At 37.9% G+C, this 23,865-nt stretch overlaps 1 protein-coding gene across 3 annotated transcripts in view; it reads right to left on the bottom strand.

Annotated features, from left to right (window-relative positions):
* The window catches only part of fgf12b (fibroblast growth factor 12b), a 59,569-nt gene that overhangs the window by 13,132 nt on the left and 22,572 nt on the right, over positions 1 to 23,865 (bottom strand). For 2 of the 3 annotated variants that reach the window (XM_052106684.1, XM_052106683.1), the window contains exon 2: positions 3,616 to 3,726. In XM_052106684.1, coding sequence (XP_051962644.1) covers positions 3,616 to 3,726 — 111 coding nt within the window. Of the gene's footprint in view, positions 1 to 3,615; positions 3,727 to 6,170; positions 6,393 to 23,865 lie in introns of those variants that run through there. The other variant, XM_052106682.1, reaches the window with a different exon arrangement.

Here is a 23,865-nt window from a genome sequence, read left to right as displayed (position 1 = left end):
TTTATTTTGACACATCATTTTCACCCGGAGCTTTTATTATGACACGTCACTTTCACCAGGAGCTTTCATTTTGACATGTCATTTTCACCGGAGCTTTTATTATGACACGTCACTTTCACCAGGAGCTTTTATTTTGACACGTCACTTTCACACGGCGCTTTTATTTTGACGTCACTTTCACCCGGAGCTTTTATTTTGACACGTCACTTCCACTTGGAGCTTTTATTTTGACACGTCACTTTTGCCCGGAGCTTTTATTTTGACACGTCACTTTCGCCCGGAGCTTTTATTTTGACACGTCACTGTCACTTTCATTAGGAGCTTTTATTTGGACACGTCATTTTCACCCAGAGCTTTTATTTTGACACGTCACTTCCACTTGGAGCTTTTATTTTGACACGTCACTTTCGCCCGAAGCTTTTATTTTGACACGTCACTTTCGCCCGGAGCTTTTATTTTGACACGTCACTTTCATTAGGAGCTTTTATTTGGACACGTCACTTTCATCTGGAGCTTTTATTTTGACACGTCACTTTCACCCGGAGCTTTTATTTTGACACGTCACTTTCACATGCCGCTTTTATTTTGACACGTCACTTTCACACGGCGCTTTTATTTTGACACGTCACTTTCACCCGGAGCTTTTATTTTGACACGTCACTTTCACACGCCGCTTTTATTTTGACACGTCACTTTCATCTGGAGCTTTTATTTTGACACGTCACTTTCACCCGGAGCTTTTATTTTGACACGTCACTTTCACATGCCGCTTTTATTTTGCCACGTCACTTTCACAGGCCGCTTTTATTTTGACACGTCATTTTCACCCGGAGCTTTTATTTTGACACGTCACTTTCACACGCCGCTTTTATTTTGACACATCACTTTCACCCGGAGCTTTTATTTTGACACGTCACTTTCACCCGGAGCTTTTATTATGACACGTCACTTCCACTTGGAGCTTTTATTTTGACACGTCACTTTCACCCGGAGCTTTTATTCTGACACGTCACTTTCACACGCCGCTTTTATTTTGACACATCACTTTCACCCGGAGCTTTTATTTTGACACATCACTTTCACCCAGAGCTTTTATTTTGACACGTCACTTTCACCCGGAGCTTTTATTATGACACGTCACTTTCACCCGGAGCTTTTATTATGACTGGATTGTGAAATTAGTCTATTGATGCTCTTTATGAATCTAAATGGTTAAATAGAAAGCATTTTATAATCATCATGATATACACGATAATGTTTAATTGTCAGCAAAATCATCGCGATTATATCGTTAATATTCGATATATCGCCCAGCCCTAAAACATACTTATTCATCTTTAACCCTATAATGCCACCTGTATCAAAAATGATATGCGATTTTCTATAGCCACTGTATCAATAACAAAATCAAAATTATTTGAAAATCCTGTTTTTATGCAACGTGCTTGATGGCAACGTTTCCGTGCATTTCTTGAAGTACAAGTATTTAGCTTTTTAAATAAAAAAAATGTCCGTCTTCGTATTGCAAAGCACTCGTCTTTTTTATGTGACATCTTTCATTTTTATATAGTAAAAGTATAATATTATTATATTGCTACTGATATTTGAAAATGAGTGTTTGCTGAAAGTAAGCAAATTGTGCTTGGTTAAAATTTTGTATATTATTTTATTGAAATCCTGCGATGGACTGGCGACCTGTCCAGGGTGTCCCTCGCCTTTCGCCCAATGTTAGCTGGGATAGGCTCCAGCCCCCCGCGACCCTGTACACAGGATAAGCGATTGACGATGGATGGATGGATGGATTTTATTGAAATCCATTTACTAAATATGATCCAATGATTTCTTTAACCCTATAATCCAGGTATTGATGCCATTGATACGTGTAGATAAGGAGCAGTGGGTTTTGAACTGATATAAAGCTGTGTGTCATCAGCATGTCAAGATGTGTAAACTGTGTTATGTGCATACTGCTTTGTTGCTCGGAACTGCACCCAAGTCTTTCACCCACTGTTGCACTTGTGTATATGGTTGAGTGACAATAAAGGGATTTGAAAGTTGAGTCCGTGCCGGTGGATGATGTGACCCAGGGGAAGCAAGTAAGTGATGAAGAGCAGTGGACCAAGAACGGAACCCTGAGGGACGCCTTGAGAAACTGGAGCTGTAGTAGATTTGGACTGACGAATAAAGATTTAGTGTTGATGGTCAGAGAGATAAGAATTGTCAGAAATGTCAATAAGAATTGAACCTTGACAGTACAGTACCAGAAATGTCAATAAGAACTGAATATGGATAGTACAGTACCAGAAATGTCAATAGCAGAGAGGCGAGAAATGAGTATGCCGTGTGAGATAGTGTCAAATACAGAACTGAGATCTAAGAGAACAAGAATAGTGAAGGCACCAGAGTCTGCGGCCATTAGAAGATCATTAACAACTCTAACGTGTGCAGTCTCTGTGCTATGGCCAGATAGGATTGTAGCTGAGAGGCAACCACCACAGAAAAGGGAGATTTGAAATAGGACGGTCATTAGGATGGTCCTTATTGACAGGAAGTAGAATTAGATTTATTTTTCCTTTTTAATCCCCAATTTGGAATGCCGATTTCCACTACTTAGTAGGTCCTCGTGGTGGCGCGGTTACTCACGGAGGACAAGTCTCAGTTGCCTCTGCTTCTGAGAGACGTCAATCCACGCATCTGATCACGTGACTCGTTGTGCATGACACCGCGGAGACTCACAGCGTGTGGAGGCTCATGCTACTCTCCACGATCCACACACAACTCACCACACGCCCCATTGAGAGAACTGCTAATCACCACCACGAGGAGGTTACCCCATGTGACTCTACCCTCCCTAGCAACCAGGCCAATTTGGTTGCTTAGGAGACCTGTCTGGAGTCACTCAGCACGCCCTAGATTCAAACTCGCGACTTCAGGGGTGGTAGTCACCGTCAGTATTCGCTGAGCTACCCAGGCCCTAGAATTCGATTTCTTGATTAACTCAGTAATTGCAGGTGGGCTAGAAGGGGCAAAGTGCCAATCATGAGGAACTCCTGTGGTGGATCTGAGTATGAAGTTCAGGTGTAAAACATAAATGGTCTGCACAAAGCGCTTTACATTGTGTCCATTCACCCATTCACACACCAATGGTGCCAGAGCTGCCATGCAAGGTGCTAGCCTGCCATTGGGAGCAACTTGGGGTTCAGTGTCTTGCTCAAGGACACTTCGGCATGTGGAGTCGTGTGGGCCGGGAATCAAACCACCAACCCTGCGATTAGCGGTCGATCCGCTTTACCACCTGAGCCACAGCCGCCCCTAATAGCCGCCCCGAACCTTACCAGTTATTTGAGAAGCGGGAGGCACAGCAGCACCCAAATGCTGCCCACAACTGTTAATCGAAAGAGTGGAGACTCGCTCACCAACGTACAGCAGGGAATCGTGGAGATTGGCGGCCGGCGGCAGAGAGATGCACCGTTACTAGCAAGAGCCACGCAAACCCGAAGCATTTTGATGATTTCAAATGAATTATGAAATTATTCTGTATTTTATATAAGGAAAATGGAGCCTGTTTATTTATCCAAATAATGGGAACAAATAACGGATTTCAGGTAAACTCACTGTAGTCGCTGTTTTCATCTTTGCTCCCAATGATGCTTCCATCAGGCTGCATCTGCAGGAAGAAGCCCTGCTCACTGAAGAGCCTGGTCACGATTCCCTTCAACTGAGGCTCTGAAACACACAAAACAAACACGTAACTGAAAAGTCTGTTCACTGTCCCCTTAAACCTCACGAATGCAAATGCAACGTTTTATAACATATAGAGCATGATTAACTGTACCCAGATCAGTGCTGTCAGAGCGGTTCAGAATGAAAAAGCGACCTGTCGTGAGCCAAATTTCCCCATGTTACTAGAACTACAAGTGCTAACCGATTAAAATGCGTTAATTGTTTTAGTACACCGCTAATTACTTCAGTAAACCGACAACCTGTCAGCCTGAATCTGGCTCCCCTTCTGCTGTCTCACTCTCAGCAGGACTTCAGTGTGTTTTGGGGCAATATTCAGAATGGCAAAGGTCACATGGTATAATGAACACCTTAAACCTTGAGGCGCGCGCACACACACACACACACACACACACACACACATGCACACACTTGGAGACAATCAATACTGTAGAAGAAAGAAAATGGAAAAAAATGAAATGGTCACAAAGGACACCAAACTTAAATGCACATATACAACAACAGTACATGTACACACACACCTGTGATAAACACCTTACACACCTGCAACCTTTCAGAGTGACACTTCAACTATTATTTCAACTTCAACAAACATTTTTGCATTCTTTAATGCTTAATTAAATGTGCGGTAAGCGATTTGTTCATGGAAAGGTATGCAGAACATTTACCTACTCCCTGAAAGATATTAATGTCCTGAGATATCTCTCCGGTTTCTGTGACCGCTCTAGACTCTGTAAACAGCAAACTAAAATGTGTCCACGGGCCGCAGTCTCTGGCGCTTTCTGCCTGTCAATCATTTTTGCATGTTCTCATTGTATTGTAGTTGCAGTGAATTATTGAGGCTTAATGCCATTTTTATACCATGTTGTTCATAAGAGTTGCCAGTTGAGGGCGCTGTTTTAATGCATTTGTTTTTAACAACCATTTCTGCTCATGTTTGTCTCTACAGTATCTGTGATGAGCCGGATTAATTAATTAATTTCTTTCTTTCTTTCTGTCTGTCTGTCTGTCTGTCTGTCTGTCTGTCTATCTATCTATCTGTCTGTCTGTCTATAATCTATCTATCTATCTGTCTGTCTTTCTATCTATCTATCTGTCTGTGTGTCTGTCTGTCTGACGGTCTATCTATCTATCTATCTGTCTGTCCGTCTATCTATCTATCTATCTGTCTGTCTGTCTGTCTGTCCGTCCGTCCGTCCGTCCGTTCCGTCCGTCTGTCTATCTGTCTATCTATCTATCAATCTATCTATCTATCTGTCTGTCTATCTGTCTGTCTATCCATCTGTCTGTCTGTCTGTCTATCTATCTATCTGTCTATCCATCTATCTATCATCTATCTATCTGTCTGTCTGTCTATCTATCTATCTGTCTGTCTGTTGGTCGGACTGTCTGTCTGTCTGTCTATCTATCTATCTATCTATCTGTCTGTCTGTCTATCTATCTATCTATCTATCTATCTGTCTGTCTGTCTATCTATCTATCTATCTATCTGTCTGTCTGTCTATCTATCTATCTATCTATCTATCTGTCTGTCTATCTATCTATCTATCTATCTATCTGTCTGTCTATCTATCTATCTATCTATCTATCTGTCTGTCTGTCTATCTATCTATCTATCTATCTATCTGTCTGTCTATCTATCTATCTATCTATCTATCTGTCTGTCTGTCTATCCTTTGTTGGCTACATACTGATTTGGTAAGCATTATACTGCTATAGAGCATTATCTCATAGTATGTTAAGTTCACATTTGGCATATTTAGAAACTGTCATCTTTTGCACTACTGTGTACTGGTCTCTCACTGCGCCTATTGTCCTGTACATTTTTAGTAATTTATTGTACTGTCCCGTTCTTTTTGCACACGTTTGCACGTGCACTTTATATAGGTATGTTATTTAGTCTGTGTAGTCTCTTGTGGTTCTGTGTTTGTCGTATGTTGTTTTATGTAGCAACATGGTCCTGGAGGAACGTTGTTTCACTGTGTACTGCACTAACTGTATATGGTTGAACCACAATAAAAACCACTTGACTTGACTTATAATTTTTGTTAATGACTGTAACAAGGTTCGTTTGTGGAGGAGGGAAAGGAGGAAGCGGGAGGCAACGAATCCAACACAAAAGGTATTTTATTTTCACTACTTAAAGCAAATGTCACGCTCGACATGCGGGCTGCACGGACACACACGTCTCCCTCTCTGGGGTTTTGGGCAGCCTTTTATCTCCCCGCCTCTCACTGTGAACATAGAAATCACAATTATAAGCAATTCATCTCAGGTGAAACCCCTTACCGCTTCCTCTCTCTCCAGACGAACGCTCGGCTATGCCCTCGCCTCCACAACGACTTAAATTAACGTCTCGCGAAGAGTGCGCGAGCTTGAGTTTATGCTCCGTGCGCACAGGTGTGTGAATGAGGTGTGAATGAACTGACCTGGTTTCCGCCTCACGGGTCGCTTTTTTCCGCTGCAGAATCGCACTTTACCAAAGAGCCCAAACAGGTGCCTGTCGAACAGGGAGCTTCGCCCGGAGGGCTCTTTCCCGGGGCTCGTGCGCCGTTTACCTGACCCCACGCGCTCGCTGTTAGACTCGCGCGCCTGACGCTTCTGTCGGATGAGCGAGCTGGCAAGTGCCGCTGCCATCTCATGGGAGAAGGAGAGCCGGTGTGGGGATGATTATGCTCTGTGAAATGGTCTTGATTCAGGTGAGACAACCGGAGGATGCGAGGAAGCGAGCGCGCACGCTTCTCTTGTGCACTCATGCACCGCAGCATGAGCTTGACACCGACAGACACGGTTCCCAACCACTAAAAGCACTTTAGGGTTACATAACCGCTCAGTTATACCACATAACAAAACATTCAAACTGTCCAAAAATCGAGACCAACCAGGGAGCGTCCTGGTAAGCCGTCAATTATTCAAGACATGACAGTGATTCAATCTTCAGAAGCTAAAAATGTGCATTTAAAATGAATGTTTGTAGCTGGTTAGTCCTTAACTTCTCATCTCCGACACGATTGCTTCAGTAAAGCACCAGTGACCCATCACGGAGATCCGGTTTATCAACAGATGCCTTTAGATGTCTTCAGCCTTTCATCCCATCTCTGTCCGGAGTCTCTTAACAGCATATATCCGAGATCCAGGAAAAGTCTCCAAGGTTTGGGGAATCAAAGCAAATCCAATATGTCTCAGATAAGGAGATTTTCAACAGAAGAGAAGAGAAGCGTCTTGCATGATTCCAGCAGTCTAGATGGAGAGGTCGGAATGATGCTGAGAGAGAGAGACGGGAGGGTGGGGAGAGATGTGTGTGTGTGTGTGTGTGTGTGTGTGTGTGTGTGTGGTCGGAGAGAAAGAGAGCAACTTGATTGGGAACAGAGAGAGGAAGTCAAAACAACAGCTTTCCCCAAAAAATGCTGTCAAGATGGGAGCACAATGGCACCCTAAAGAAGCACAAAATGTGGGCTTTGTTTACACTACTTCTAATTGTAATTTGAAGGACTGTCTGTCTGCACTGACATGGCTAAAACAGATCAGTAGTTCGTGTATGTCATATATTCATGTGTGCTATATGCTGTGCTCATTGACTCGACCAGAGGCACGTTAAAACCAGGAAGTAATCGCGTTCGCATAGTCAGCGACAAGCACAATTCGGAGGTTGCATTTCCCGCTCTAACATTACATTTTAACTACACTAATGGTTAGTTTTGGGGTTGGGTTCAGTTTATATTCCTCTTCTCTATATTACATCCTGTACAGATGTAAACAACTCGCTTTTGGCGCCCCTCGGTGGACATTTCTCACACACGGCGAACAACACTTTCCGCTTTGGCCACTGGGGGGCAGTGTCTCGATTTTCTGTAAACACAGACCGATTTCAGGAAAGTAAAGAACTGTTTCCAATGCTTCAGGTGTATTTAACTCCATGCATTTTTTTTGGACACATTACTACATAATTGAGCATTGCAAGGGTGCGATTTTCTGGGGGGCGAGCGGGGATTTTCCTGCCTCTGCTTTTGATATCCCGCCTTCCAGTCATTCATTTTGTATATCCGGAGAGGACACGTTTCATCCTGTTCTAGTCAGACTGAATGCATGCATATCAAACAGTAGATGGCGCTATTTGGACGTAATTAGTTTTCCGGACAAATGCCATTACTGAGCCTGTAATCCTATATTACACACATATGGGCAATCTGTTTACATTATGTATTTTTTAATGACCTTCCGGAAAACATGACGTCTACCCTTCAATCCATGCTAGTTTGTTTCTCTTTTACATGGGTAATTAAACACTTAATTGCATTAAATGCTTGAGAAAAACACGCATACGTCCATACCAGCCAATTAACGACACACACATTTCAACAATACGATGCATAGCCTCAAAATACGAACGCATGTAAACTTTACCGCCGTTATTACCGGCTTATAACATAAGCGCAAGTGTTGTGCTCATACCCATTTCCATGTCGAAGTCAAAAACAGATCATTATAAGTCTACAAGTTACGTTTTTGGTTTATTGAATAAGCAGTTTTTTGATAGTCATGACTCATAAGTTACGAGCATCTTGCTGTGTCGTGTCACGCTCAGTGTCGGCTGTTAAACTTACCGCTGCCGTTTCTGCATCACAAATCCACCGATTTGCACGGGGATGTCGGCTTAAATGAAACGACGTGTTTGATGTACTGTAGCGCCAGGTCATGATGCTGCTGTTTGGCAAATTGAACAAGCTGTACCGGTACAGAACAAGCTACAGATTATCGACTAATCTAACGATTATTAGAACGATTATTCGACGATTATTGCAACGATTAATCATCAGCGCTTAATCGATTATTCAACTTGTGCCCCGATTTGTTCACAATAAGATGCGCATGTGACACATGTGACACGAGGGACGGACGTCCCGTGCCAGACCAGCGCCTCAATCGGGGGCAGTTTCAATATCTCCCCCTTCACACAACTCATAGACGTGGCGCTGCCTGCACAGAGAAATGCCATTATTGTAGTTTGTTTATGATGCACTTTCTTATTATTTCAATGTTAATAAAGGATGCATTCAAGATAGAACGGCTTATTTAGATGCTCTGACGTGCAGGTTTTGCTTAAGTGGAATGACAGATCCGGCTCTGCTTTATTTCACCACGACAGTGCTTCTATATGCACTTACTTTTACATTATAAGTCCGTTATATTATGTGATCTACATCACCTGAAGCTGTTTGGAAAAGTTTAGCGTGCAAAAGTTTAACTGTATATATATATATATATATGTTTTATATGATTTGGTATGATACGATATAAGGAGTGGTGGTGGCGTAGTGGGCTAAAGCACATAACTGGTAATCAGAAGGTTGCTGGTTCGATCCAGGTTGCTCCAGGGGGGATTGTCCCTGTAATAAGTGCACTGTAAGTCACTTTGGATAAAAGCATCTGCCAAATGCATACATGTAAATTATTTGATTAAATTCTTTATGTTGAGAATTTGCATTAACGAACTGATTAAGCTGAAGTATTTGACATAATGTTTCATATGGGTAGATAACAAAATCACTTACAAAAATGCCAAAAAATATTTTTGTTGCCTGTCTGAACAAGGACTAAAATACTCAGTTTCTTGCTCATGTGGACATCGTGTAAACATAAAATAAAATGGACGATTTGGTGCGAAAAGGTCTTTGAGCGCGTAACAAATGATGCAAATAACTCATTATAACGCTGAGCCTGAGCTTAGCGACATTTATGACTCAATATCATTACACGGTTTAATTAGGGCATTTCAGATGCAGTTAGATAATTACATTTATGGCAGGTTTGACTTCATTTGATTGGTTTTTATGATGAATCGCGTTCATTTGGGCGAGCTCGCTGGCCCCTGACGGATGCCCCGTGGGTTTGGTCGCTGACGGATGACGGTGATGGAGCAGCTGTCATTGGTGCTGACTCAGGTACCGATATTGTATTGAATACACAGCGCTGTGAGGTGCTGAGAGATTGTTTCTGTAGCCTCCGGTAAAGAGGCCAATCACTGTGACCCAGATACATCATTCAACCTTCATCGCACAACACTGGTTATTTTATCACAGAGAGAGAGAGAGAGAGAGAGAGAGAGAGAGAGAGCATATCTATCTATAGTCTCCACTGAGTAGGCCAGTAGTACTTGTGCACATGCAGATTTGAAGTCCTGAAGTCCTGTGAAGAATAAAAAAACTCACCTAAACCGCCCTCTCTCTCTCTCTCTCTCTCTTTTATGTGCAGCGCTGAAAACTGAATCATTTAAGTGAATCAATTCTTTCGGATCATCGGTTTGAGTGACGTGGTTCATGCAAACGAACTAGCTCAATTGACCGATTCACGTGGGAACGGCACAGCTTTAAAGTGACTTTGCCTTCCATTATCGAAGCTAAATATTTAGTTAAAGGTGCTGGAAGCGATTTTGTCCGTTCTAGAATTTGAGCCAACTCTAAGTTGAGCCACTGGATAAGCCACGCCCCCTATTTCCAAAAAAAAACAGCACTCCAAAGATACCAAATGAGCTCTAGTGAGAGCAGAAACGGTTGTTAAAACTAACATCGGCAAAACAGCGCCCTCAAGTGGCAACTGTGATGAACAGCATGCCATAAAAACGGCATTAAGCCTCAAAAATTGGCTGCAACTACAATACGAGAATGCACAAAAATGATTGACAGGCAGACGGATGTTTATTTGCTGTTTACACAGTCTGGAGTCGTCACAGAGATCTGTGAGATATCTCAGGATACTTATTTCAGTGAAATATTTCAGGAAGTACGACATTTTTTTCACTATGTTTCAACTCATTTATATAAAATAGGGTGTTTGTTTTTTGGGTGGAAATCACGGTTTTGATACGATTAACCATGTTTTTATTAAAGTATTACTGTAGTATCATACATATTGTTGTAACCATTGTTTTACTATAGTATTATTGTACATTGTAAAAAAAGTCGTTAAATAACGGTAAATGCATGGCAGCACAGGGTACCAAACGTTTGCCATAAACTGAACAGTTTTAAGCCGTTAAGTGAATAAACATGTTTAAACTGCAAAATGAAACAAATGTTTCAACCATAAACTGAAATAACATGTTTAGATTGTAATTTTGAGTAGCGTGTTGACACTGTAAATGGAAATTACATGTTTAAAATGTCATTTGGAAAAACTGTAAATTACTATTAAAACTATTAAATTAAATTATATATTTTGACTGTTCATTTAAAAAAAAAAAAACATTTGTAAATCACTGCAGATTTTCTCTGCAGTTCTGAGTTGCCTCCGCGTCTGAGGCGCATCTTATCACATGACTTGTTGAGCGTGTTACCGCGGAGACGTAGTGCGTGTGGAGTTTCTTCATATCATGAGTCGAGCATAAACTCAATATATAATGTCGCAAATGTAGCGTCAAATTAAGAGAAGTTCAAAACTTAGTAAATCAGTTTTTTTTTTTATGAGCAATATTTGCTGACTATCACACCAGGAGTCGCGAGTTTGAATCCAGGGCGTGCTGAGTGACTCCAGCCAGGTCTCCTTAGCAACCAAATTGGCCCGGTTGCTAGGGAGGGTAGAGTCACATGGGGTAACCTCCTCGTGTTCACTATAATGTGGTTCCCGCTCTCGGTGGGGCATGTGGCGAGTTGTGCGTGGATGCCACGGAGAATAGCGGGAAGCCTCCACACGCACTCGTCTCCGCGGTAACGCGCTCAACAAGCCACGTGATAAGATGCGCGGATTGACAGTCTCAAACGTGGAGGCAACTCAGAACTGTGGAGAAAATCCGCGGTGATTTACAAATATTTTTTTTTAAATGAACAGTCAAAATATATAATTTAATTTAATAGTTTTAATAGTAATTTACAGTTTTTCCAAATGACATTTTAAACATGTAATTTCCATTTACAGTGTCAACACGCTACTCAAAATTACAATTTAAACATGTTTATTCACTTAACGGCTTAAAACTGTTCAGTTTATGGCAAACGTTTGGTACCCTGTGCTGCCATGCATTTACCGTTATTTAACGACTTTTTTTACAATGTACAATAATACTATAGTGAAACAATAGTTACAACTATATGTATGATACAACAGTAATACTTTAATAAAAACATGGTTAATCGTATCAAAACCGTGATTTCCACCCAAAAAACAAACACCCTATTTTATATAAATGAGTTGAAACATAGTGAAAAAAATTTCGTACTTCCTGAAATATTTCACTGAAATAAGTATCCTGAGATATCTCACAGATCTCTGTGACGACTCCAGACTGTGTAAACCGCAAATAAACATACGACTGCCTGTCAATCATTTTTGTGCATTCTCGTATTGTAGTTGCAGCCAATTTTTGAGGCTTAATGCCGTTTTTATGGTATGCTGTTCATCACAGTTGCCACTTGAGGGCGCTGTTTTGCTGATGTTAGTTTTAACAACCGTTTCTGCTCACACTAGAGCTCATTTGGTATCTTTAGAGTGCTGGTTTTTTTTGGAAATAGGGGGTGTGGCTTATCCAGTGGCTCAACTTAGAATTGGCTCAAATTCTAGAATGGACAAAATCGCTTCCAGCACCTTTAACTAAATATTTAGCTTCGATAATGGAAGGCAAAGTCACTTTAAAGCTGTGCTGTTCCCACGTGAATCGGTCAATTGAGCTAGTTCGTTTGCATGAACCATAAACTGTCCTCCGCCACCCGGACTGAGGCGTGTCACTACGCCACCACGAGGATTTAGAGCGCGTTGGGAATTCCAGATTGGGGAGAAAAAGGGGGAATAATAATAATAATAATAACAATAAAAAAAGATCAATATTTGCTGTGAATAAATGTATTTTTAGGAGAATTTAACACTTTTATTAATGTTAAATTATACAGTATTTTTACACTGGAAGAAATAATTTTTTTACAGACATCTCAGGTTAAAATTAAACATTCACATGACAAAAACACGACGTTTACCTTCATTTAAAGGAGAATGCCTGTTTTTATCAGTAACAGTAACAGGGAAAATGTAAATTTGTTGTGAATAAATGCATTTTAAGGAATGTTACACTTTTTTTGAAATATGAGGAATTCATGTTAAATTATACAAATATTTTTTTTTTTACATTTGTGAACTTTTTATGATGGTTTTACTCCAAACATCATGGTTAAACATGGTTAAACTAAGGCAATGTCACCCTAATGGTAGTGGCGGTTACAGGTGGTAATTCACACCCTTAATTAAGGCCTGATCCTCTCCGAAGGACGTCAAAACGAGATGTTGGCAGTCTCATAGAAAGTACTCGTAATATGTCGCTTTGACCCCTGGGGGTCTGACCTGTAAAGCTAAAGATAACAACGAGGAAGAGGAAGGCAGAGCTTCATCGGACACTCTCTGAAAGACAAGTAGGTGTGATGAACACGACCCTAATGATCCAGGAGTTGTATAACTCCGTCTCAGCACTGCAGGTGTGTGCTGCCCTCAACAATGTTCCAAACACAAGTGTATATTTCAAACCAGAGATCAGATTAGGAAAAATAAGAAAAGAGACGGAAAGCGAAACTCTATAATCTGTATTTAGTGTCTATGGGTTGGTGAGAGCAGCTCTCTTATTGGTCAGTTGATGAAGGAAGCAGCCAATGGTAGCATGGCTCTATCTGTCATTATTATGACCCCTGATGGAGCAGTTTGGGAATTGATTGAACACTCAACACCAAAATAAACACACACAGGTCATCACCAATCACATTTCCGTAGTCAGAGTGATTACAGATCGATGACTTGACCCCTTCACATGGACACAGACACAAATATTAATTAAAAACTACTTTCAAACATACATCCTAACCAATGTGGAACCTCAGAAGTGACATAAGCGCTCTTCATGGGCTGCAACTCTTCCAGCTCCTCGGGTTAAAGGGACAGTTCACCCAAAAATGAAATTTCTCTCATCATTTATTCACCCTCATGCCATCCCAGATGTGTATGACTTTCTTTCTTCAGCAGAACACAAACAAAGATTTTTAGCAGAATATTTCGTCCATTCAATGCAAGTGAACTTTGAAGCTCCAAAAAGCATATAAAGGCAGCATAAAAGTAATCCATACGACCCCAGTGGTTAAATCCATGTCTTCAGAAGTGATATGATAGGTGTGGGTGAGAAACAGATCCATATTTAAGTCCTTTTTTACTGTAAATCTCCACTTTTACTTTCACTTTTAGAATATAACAATAATATGAAAGTGAAAATGAAGATTTTTAGTAAAAAAAGGACTTAAATATTGTTTCTCACTCAAAGTTATTTCGATTAGATCATTTCTTAAGATGTGGATTAAACCACTGGAGTCTTATAGATTACTTTTATGCTGCCTTTATGTGCTTTTTGGAGCTTCAACGTTTTCTTCAAAGTTTGTGTTCTGCTGAAGAAAGTTGTAAACATCTGGGAACGCATGAGGGTGAGTAAATGATGAAATAATTTTCATTTTTGGGTGAACTATCCCTTTAAATGCACTTGAGACACTTAACAACAAGTGCTCTAAAAAGTACACACATATATTAGGTAAAATAGTCCATTTTTTATTGAGATTACCAAGTCAAGCTTTATATTCTGAACAAAACTAGGTGACTTAAAAGGTAGCATAATATTGCTGCCGACCTTTTAGAACAGTTTTTGCATCAGAAGTGCCCCTACATGGTGGCTAAAATGCAGTCTAGGTAGGCAGCTCCCTAGGTTTTGAAACATTGAATGGTTCTGTGCTGCCGGTTAGTGGTAAACATTGAGAAGTGCACCTTTCATTGCAACACAAATAGTATCAGCTCCACAAAGAAACACTATAGAGAGTGTGATTAATGTTTAATGTGAGTGTTTGAGTGTGTGGTGAAATGGTTTATCCTGCATCATTTATGAGCAGCTCTTTCATCATCAATCCTCTCTCTCACACACACAATCAGCTTTAAATCCTATAGCATCCAACAACATGTCTGTGCAAAGAGACATCAAAAATATTGTACATTTTGCCATTGGAAATCCCCGATGACCAGTCCAAGCACAGAGTGCTACCTAGAATACACAAGCTGAGAGTTTGTTTGTGTCCATAGCAACCACGGAATTCTTTATTGTATTTATTCCAAGTACTCTGTACAGCCCATTATGACATCACCACCACATAGCAACTTACAATCCTTATTCTATTTCTAATATAGTGCTCTTTATAACATCACTGTCTCCCATAACAACGGTGTACCCACTGTAGTCATCCTTCTCGCTTAATTTTAATCTTATCCAACAATAGACATTAAGAATGAGAGAGTGAGAGTGTGTCTACATCAAATCAACTTGGAGGGAAACTTATAGAATACTAGAATGCAAACTGAAGTTTTCAACTGGTCCATTTCCAGTACACTTCCTCTTCCACAGTACTTCACACAATATAACAATAATAATAATGTATATATATATATATATAGTTCCTATATTACTGACAATATTACGGGGCCCCCTTAGAGAACAGGGAGGTACTGTATTTTCTAAAATAGTTTGCGTTACCTCACAATACCGTCATCTATCCCTAACGTCAATTAACCATGTTTTTACAACAGAAACTAGAGCTGAAATATGGTATTTGTAGTAAAACCATAGTAACAAGAAAATGTACCATTTCATTCCATCGCAATATTCAGATGTGAACTGTAGGGGGCGCTCTAATACATTCTAGCCCTCACAGATGTGCTCGTCCATAGACATTCAGTCTAATGTTCAGTTCAAGCAACACCCTCATTATTGCATTGAATATCTCGGCCTCTGAGTAGACTACAAGCTCAATCTAGGTGTCATTAGAAAGATGAGATCCTCCCCGATGACATGCAACATTTGATCATTAATAGTCAAACATATATTTTTCTGATGATTTCTTTAGTATGATTTTCCTGCTTAATGGCATATTTTGTTCTGGACATCTCAGATATAACATTGGATTATTCAGCCAAGCAAGCTCACAGACAAGTAAGAAATGGCTTATTTTTTAGAAAACTCCCTACAGTAAAAGCTGATATAACGTTTTCGGCTACTTGGGGCTTACAGCAGCAGTTATTAGAGCATAAATGAGACGTTGTATTTGACGACTTAAAGAAATTTGAGCCAAAGAAAGAAAGAAAGAACAGTCAAAGAAAGAAAGAATAGAGAAAGAAAGAACAGAGACAGAAAGAAAGAAAGAACAGAGAAAGAAAGAAAGAACAGAGAAAGAAAGAAAGAAAGAACAGAGAAAGAAAAGAAGAACAGTCAAAGAAAGAAAGAACAGAGAAAGAAAGAAAGAAAGAACAGAGAAAGAAATAAAGAAAGAACAGAGAAAGAAATAAATAAATAAAGAAAGAAAGAACAGAGAAAGAAAGAACAAAGAAAGAAAGAAAGAACAGAGAAAGAAAGAAATAAGAAAGAAAGAAAGAACAGAGAAAGAAAGAAAGAACAGAGAAAGAAAGAAAGAAAGAAAGAAAGAACAGAGAAAGAAAGAAAGAACAGAGAAAGAAAGAAATAAGAAAGAAAGAAAGAACAGAGAAAGAAATAAATAAATAAATAAATAAAGAAAGAACAGAGAAAGAAAGAAATAAGTAAAGAAAGAAAGAACAGAGAAAGAAAGAAAGAACAGAGAAAGAAAGAAAGAAAGAAAGAAAGAAAGAAAGAAAGAAAGAAAAGAAAGAACAGAGAAAGAACAAAATATGCCATCCAGCAGGAAAATCATACTAAAGAAATCATCAGAAAAATACATGTTTGACTATTAATGATCAAATGTTGCATGTCATCGGGGAGGATCTCATCTTTCTAATGACACCTAGATTGAGCTTGTAGTCCACTCAGAGGCCGAGATATTCAATGCAATAATGAGGGTGTTGCTTGAACTGAACATTAGACTGAATGTCTATGGACGAGCACATCTGTGAGGGCTAGAATGCATTAGAGCGCCCCCTACAGTTCACATCTGAATATTGCGATGGAACGTGACAATTCTAGCACTTTCTGCCACCTAGTGGAATAAAAATAGACTTTTCAAAGTGAGGTAGCGTGAACAGAACCAGAATTGCATGTTTACAAAGTTAGGACAACAACAACAAAATGTGTTTATCATAAAATTATAAACACATACAATATTATTTATGAATAATTTGCCATTAAAAGAGCCCATTAAGAAGGAACAGTCTTCAGAAAATCTACTAAATGTGTTGTGCATTCAACACACTCCTCTATGATGCAAAACTGAGAATATATGAGAAATCATGCTTATGAATGTCCGAAAAATGCACCACAGAAGACTTTTTAAGTCCACTGTATAATGCATGACATGACAGATTTAATTAAAGGATTATTAACCAAATACACTCTCTATCGCATTTGCAGCATTTAAACTACAACAGCTTGAAGAATCAAGGTCAGGCTGCTATAAATAACCAGATTCATGAATTATTTGCAATTGGTGCAATTATGATGCAGTTGAATCAAAGTCTGTTTCTGAAGCGCTGTGATATTGTGTGTGTGCCTTAAACAGCTTTACAAATATGAGTGTAACTCGGGTTTATTTCTGAGGCACGAATCCGTGCTCAAGGTCTTACTCGAGGGTGCTTAATTCGGATAAAATTATAAAAGCGGCATTTTAATTTCATAACATTGGTACTCTGAAAACAGATAATAAACAGGCAAACAATCTGCACCAAAAAATGCAAGCTATCGTATAATATAAAACATATATCTGAACAATAGCAGAGGACTTGAGTTGCAGTAAATAATGACATAAAGAGTCACAAGTTCGAATCCAGGGTGTGCTGAGTGACTCCAGTCAGGTCTCCTAAGCAACCAAATTGGCCCGGTTGCTAGGGAGGGTAGAGTCACATGGGGTAACCTCCTCGTGGTCGCTATAATGTGGTTCTCGCTCTCGGTGGGGCGTGTGGCGAGTTTTGCGTGGATGCCGCGGAGAATAGCGTGAAGCCTCCACACACGCTACGTCTCCGTGGTAACGCACTCAATAAGTCACGTGATAAAATGCGCGGATTGACGGTCTCAGACGTGGAAGCAACTGAGATTCGTCCTCCGCCACCCGGATTGAGGCGAGTCACTACGCCACCACGAGGACTTAGAGCGCATTGGGAATTGGCCGTTCCAAATTGGGGAGAAAATGGGAGAATTTGTATATATATATATATATATATATATATATATATATATATATATATATATATATATATATAATGTATTTATACATATATAAAATGTTGGGAGAAAAAAATTATAGTCAACAAAAAGGTTATTTTTAATTTTCTTAACCCTGTAAAGCCTGACATTTGGAAGGATTTTTTGGCATTTAACTGTTATTAGTGCCATTAAACAAATAAATCATAAAACAAATGATGCACATGTTTATTTTTATGTATTATATTTGATACTTTGGTCTTTAAAGGTCATTATCCTCCTGAGGTCCAGCAATTCATTTATGTGTAGGACATCTGTTATTTAAGTTTTCTTTGCTACAGTGGTAAATATTGGGTATTATCAGAGGACTTTTCAGATAACAAATGTTTGAGAGTTTAGTCAGGACAACTTCACAAATGAATAAAATATTATATTTGCAATAAACATCATATATGTCAATTTTCATCATATGTATTTTATGCATCAAACACTATATTGACATTTAAAAAAGGGAAATTGTGAAACATTTTTCACTGGATATCAGGAATATATGGTAAGATGACATCATAATAGCTTGCTGAAAGTCATTGTTAGTTCATTAGTAATAGTGTTAACAAAAAGAAAGAAAGAAAGAAAGAAAGAACACATAAATAAAGATACAAAGAAAGAACAGAGAAAGAAAGTATGAAAGAACAGTCAAATGCAGAAAGTGTCACGTTCCTGTGTTGTCTGGCCTATGTTCTCCATTTCACCTATCACATTCCATGTCACATTCCTTGTGATCCGGTCCGTGTTTTCTGATTCACTCAGCACGTCAAATTCCATGTCACGTTTTCCTTGTTGTCCACCCCGTGTTTCACTGTCTGTGTATAAAACTACAATTCCCACAATTCCTGGCCTCTCTCACTGCCTGCACTCTTCATTGGTCTCACCTGTGTCTCGTTTAGTCGTCATTGTGTTTGTGTATTTAACCCGGTTTGTTTCACCATTCCCCTGTCGGTCTTTGATGTTTGTGGATGCCTGTCTCCGTGCTCCCCCTGATATTTATCCTGCCTGTTCTACCTTTCATGTTTTCCGTGTTTCCAGGTTTTAGTGTCGTTTTACCCATCGTGGTCATTTCCTTTGTTCCTGTTTGTTTTGTCTCACTTTGATTTACAATAAAGTACACTGCATTTGGATCCAACCCATTGTCTGCCTCCTCCTGCATCGTGACAGAAAGAGGGCAAAGAAAGAAAGAAAGAAAGAAAGAAAGAAAGAAAGAACAGTCAAATACAGAAAGAAAGAACAGAGAAAGAAAGAAAGAACAGAGAAAGAAAGAAAGAACAGAGAAAGAAAGAAAGAACAGAGAAAGAAAGAACGAAAGAAAGAAAGAACAGAGAAAGAAAGAAAGAACAGAGAAAGAAAGAACAGAGAAAGAAATAAAGAAAGAAAGAACAGAGAAAGAAATAAAGAAAGAAAGAACAGAGAAAGAAAGAACAGAGAAAGAAAGAACAGAGAAAGAAAGAACAGAGAAAGAAATAAAGAAAGAAAGAACAGAGAAAGAAATAAAGAAAGAAAGAACAGAGAAAGAAAGAACAGAGAAAGAAATAAAGAAAGAAAGAACAGAGAAAGAAATAAAGAAAGAAAGAACAGAGAAAGAAAGAAAGAAAGAAAGAACAGAGAAAGAAAGAACAGAGAAAGAAATAAAGAAAGAAAGAACAGAGAAAGAAATAAAGAAAGAAAGAACAGAGAAAGAAATAAAGAAAGAAAGAACAGAGAAAGAAAGAACAGAGAAAGAAATAAAGAAAGAAAGAACAGAGAAAGAAATAAAGAAAGAAAGAATAGAGAAAGAAAGAACAGAGAAAGAAAGAACAGAGAAAGAAATAAAGAAAGAAAGAACAGAGAAAGAAATAAAGAAAGAAAGAACAGAGAAAGAAAGAACAGAGAAAGAAATAAAGAAAGAAAGAACAGAGAAAGAAAGAAGTAATGAAAGATAGAAAGAACAGAGAAAGAAAGGGCAAAGAAAGAAAGAAAGAAAGAACAGAGAAAGAAATAAAGAAAGAAAGAACAGAGAAAGAAAGAAAGAACAGAGAAAGAAAGAAAGAAAGAACAGAGAAAGAAAGAAAGAACAGAGAAAGAAAGAAAGAACAGAGAAAGAAAGAAAGAAAGAAAGAAAGAACAGAGAAAGAAAGAAAGAACAGAGAAAGAAAGAACAGAGAAAGAAAGAACAGAGAAAGAAATAAAGAAAGAAAGAACAGAGAAAGAAAGAAAGAACAGAGAAAGAAAGAAAGAAAGAAAGAACAGAGAAAGAAAGAAAGAACAGAGAAAGAAAGAACAGAGAAAGAAAGAACAGAGAAAGAAATAAAGAAAGAAAGAACAGAGAAAGAAAGAAAGAACAGAGAAAGAAAGGGCAAAGAAAGAAAGAAAGAAAGAACAGAGAAAGAAAGAACAGAGAAAGAAAGAAAGAAAGAAAGAACAGTCAAAGAAAGAAAGAAAGAACAGAGAAAGAAAGATAGAAAGAAAGAACAGTCAAAGAAAGAAAGAAAGAACAGAGAAAGAAAGAACAGAGAAAGAAAGAAAGAACAGAGAAAGAAAGAACAGAGAAAGAAAGAAAGAAAGAAAGAAAGAACAGTCAAAGAAAGAAAGAAAGAACAGAGAAAGAAAGAACAGAGAAAGAAAGAACAGAGAAAGAAAGAAAGAACAGGCAAAGAAAGAAAGAAAGAAAGAACAGAGAAAGAAAGAACAGAGAAAGAAAGAAAGAACAGAGAAAGAAAGAACAGAGAAAGAAAGAAAGAAAGAAAGAACAGTCAAAGAAAGAAAGAAAGAACAGAGAAAGAAAGAAAGAAAGAAAGAACAGTCAAAGAAAGAAAGAAAGAACAGAGAAAGAAAGAACAGAGAAAGAAAGAACAGAGAAAGAAAGAAAGAACAGGCAAAGAAAGAAAGAAAGAACAGAGAAAGAAAGAACAGAGAAAGAAAGAAAGAAAGAAAGAACAGAGAAAGAAAGAAAGAAAGAACAGAGAAAGAAAGAAAGAAAGAACAGGCAAAGAAAGAAAGAAAGAACAGGCAAAGAAAGATAGAAAGAAAGAAAGAACAGAGAAAGAAAGAAAGAAAGAACAGAGAAAGAAAGAAAGAACAGAGAAAGAAAGAACAGAGAAAGAAAGAAAGAAAGAATAGAGAAAGAAAGAACAGAGAAAGAAAGAAAGAAAGAAAGAACAGTCAAAGAAAGAAAGAACAGAGAAAGAAAGAACAGAGAAAGAAAGATAGAAAGAACAGTCAAAGAAAGAAAGAAAGAACAGAGAAAGAAAGATAGAAAGAAAGAACAGAGAAAGAAAGAAAGAAAGAACAGGCAAAGAAAGAAAGAAAGAAAGAACAGGCAAAGAAAGATAGAAAGAAAGAAAGAACAGAGAAAGAAAGAAAGAAAGAACAGAGAAAGAAAGAACAGAGAAAGAAAGAAAGAAAGAATAGAGAAAGAAAGAACAGAGAAAGAAAGAACAGAGAAAGAAAGAAAGAAAGAACAGAGAAAGAAAGAAAGAAAGAACAGAGAAAGAAAGAAAGAACAGAGAAAGAAAGAACAGAGAAAGAAAGAAAGAAAGAATAGAGAAAGAAAGAACAGAGAAAGAAAGAACAGAGAAAGAAAGAAAGAAAGAACAGAGAAAGAAAGAAAGAACAGAGAAAGAAAGAAAGAACAGTCAAAGAAAGAAAGAAAGAACAGGCAAAGAAAGATAGAAAGAAAGAAAGAACAGAGAAAGAAAGAAAGAAAGAAAGAAAGAAAGAAAGAAAGAACAGGCAAAGAAAGAAAGAAAGAACAGGCAAAGAAAGATAGAAAGAAAGAAAGAACAGAGAAAGAAAGAAAGAAAGAACAGAGAAAGAAAGAAAGAACAGAGAAAGAAAGAACAGAGAAAGAAAGAAAGAAAGAATAGAGAAAGAAAGAACAGAGAAAGAAAGAACAGAGAAAGAAAGAAAGAAAGAAAGAACAGTCAAAGAAAGAAAGAACAGAGAAAGAAAGAACAGAGAAAGAAAGATAGAAAGAACAGTCAAAGAAAGAAAGAAAGAACAGAGAAAGAAAGATAGAAAGAAAGAACAGAGAAAGAAAGAAAGAAAGAACAGGCAAAGAAAGAAAGAAAGAAAGAACAGGCAAAGAAAGATAGAAAGAAAGAAAGAACAGAGAAAGAAAGAAAGAAAGAACAGAGAAAGAAAGAACAGAGAAAGAAAGAAAGAAAGAATAGAGAAAGAAAGAACAGAGAAAGAAAGAACAGAGAAAGAAAGAAAGAAAGAAAGAAAGAACAGAGAAAGAAAGAAAGAAAGAACAGAGAAAGAAAGAAAGAACAGAGAAAGAAAGAACAGAGAAAGAAAGAAAGAAAGAATAGAGAAAGAAAGAACAGAGAAAGAAAGAACAGAGAAAGAAAGAAAGAAAGAACAGAGAAAGAAAGAAAGAACAGAGAAAGAAAGAAAGAAAGAATAGAGAAAGAAAGAACAGAGAAAGAAAGAACAGAGAAAGAAAGATAGAAAGAAAGAACAGTCAAAGAAAGAAAGAAAGAACAGAGAAAGAAAGAAAGAAAGAACAGTCAAAGAAAGAAAGAACAGAGAAAGAAAGAAAGAAAGAAAGAACAGAGAAAGAAAGAAAGAAAGAAAGAACAGAGAAAGAAAGAAAGAAAGAACAGAGAAAGAAAGAAAGAACAGAGAAAGAAAGAACAGAGAAAGAAAGAAAGAAAGAAAGAACAGAGAAAGAAAGAAAGAACAGAGAAAGAAAGAAAGAAAGAACAGAGAAAGAAAGAAAGAACAGAGAAAGAAAGAACAGAGAAAGAAAGAAAGAAAGAAAGAACAGAGAAAGAAAGAAAGAACAGAGAAAGAAAGAAAGAACAGAGAAAGAAAGAACAGAGAAAGAAAGAAAGAAAGAAAGAACAGAGAAAGAAAGAAAGAACAGAGAAAGAAAGAAAGAAAGAAAGAAAGAACAGTCAAAGAAAGAAAGAAAGAACAGAGAAAGAAAGATAGAAAGAAAGAACAGAGAAAGAAAGAAAGAAAGAACAGAGAAAGAAAGAACAGAGAAAGAAAGAAATAAAGAAAGAACAGAGAAAGAAAGAAAGAACAGAGAAAGGGCAAAGAAAGAAAGAACAGAGAAAGAAAGAAAGAAAGAAAGAACAGTCAAAGAAAGAAAGAAAGAAAGAACAGAGAAAGAAAGAACAGAGAAAGAAAGGGCAAAGAAAGAAAGAAAGAACAGAGAAAGAAAGAAATAAAGAAAGAAAGAACAGAGAAACAAAGAAGTAATGAAAGATAGAAAGAAAGAACGAAAGAACAGAGAAAGAAAGAAATAAAGAAAGAAAGAAAGAAAGAACAGAGAAAGAAAGAAAGAACAGAGAAAGAAAGAAAGCAAAGAAAGAAAGAAAGAAAGAACAGAGAAAGAAAGAAAGAACAGAGAAAGAAAGAAAGAACAGAGAAAGAAAGGGCAAAGAAAGAAAGAAAGAAAGAAAGAACAGAAAAAGAAAGAAAGAACAGAGAAAGAAAGGGCAAAGAAAGAAAGAAAGAAAGAACAGAGAAAGAAAGAAAGAACAGAGAAAGAAATAAAGAAAGAAAGAACAGAGAAAGAAAGAAAGAACAGAGAAAGAAAGAACAGAGAAAGAAAGAAAGAAAGAACAGAGAAAGAAAGAAAGAACAGAGAAAGAAAGAAAGAACAGAGAAAGAAAGAACAGAGAAAGAAAGAAAGAAAGAACAGAGAAAGAAAGAAAGAACAGAGAAAGAAAGGGCAAAGAAAGAACAGAGAAAGAAAGAAAGAAAGAAAGAAAGAACAGAGAAAGAAAGAAAGAAAGAACAGAGAAAGAAAGGGCAAAGAAAGAAAGAAAGAAAGAACAGAGAAAGAAAGAACAGAGAAAGAAAGAAAGAACAGAGAAAGGGCAAAGAAAGAAAGAACAGAGAAAGGGCAAAGAAAGAAAGAACAGAGAAAGAAAGAACAGAGAAAGAAAGAAAGAACAGAGAAAGAAAGAACAGAG

Source organism: Xyrauchen texanus, chromosome 36 (assembly GCF_025860055.1).
Source record: "Xyrauchen texanus isolate HMW12.3.18 chromosome 36, RBS_HiC_50CHRs, whole genome shotgun sequence".
Classification (NCBI taxonomy): Eukaryota; Metazoa; Chordata; class Actinopteri; order Cypriniformes; family Catostomidae; genus Xyrauchen; species Xyrauchen texanus.
Note: the sequence above shows the minus strand (reverse complement) of the source record. Positions and strands in the feature narration are given on the sequence as shown.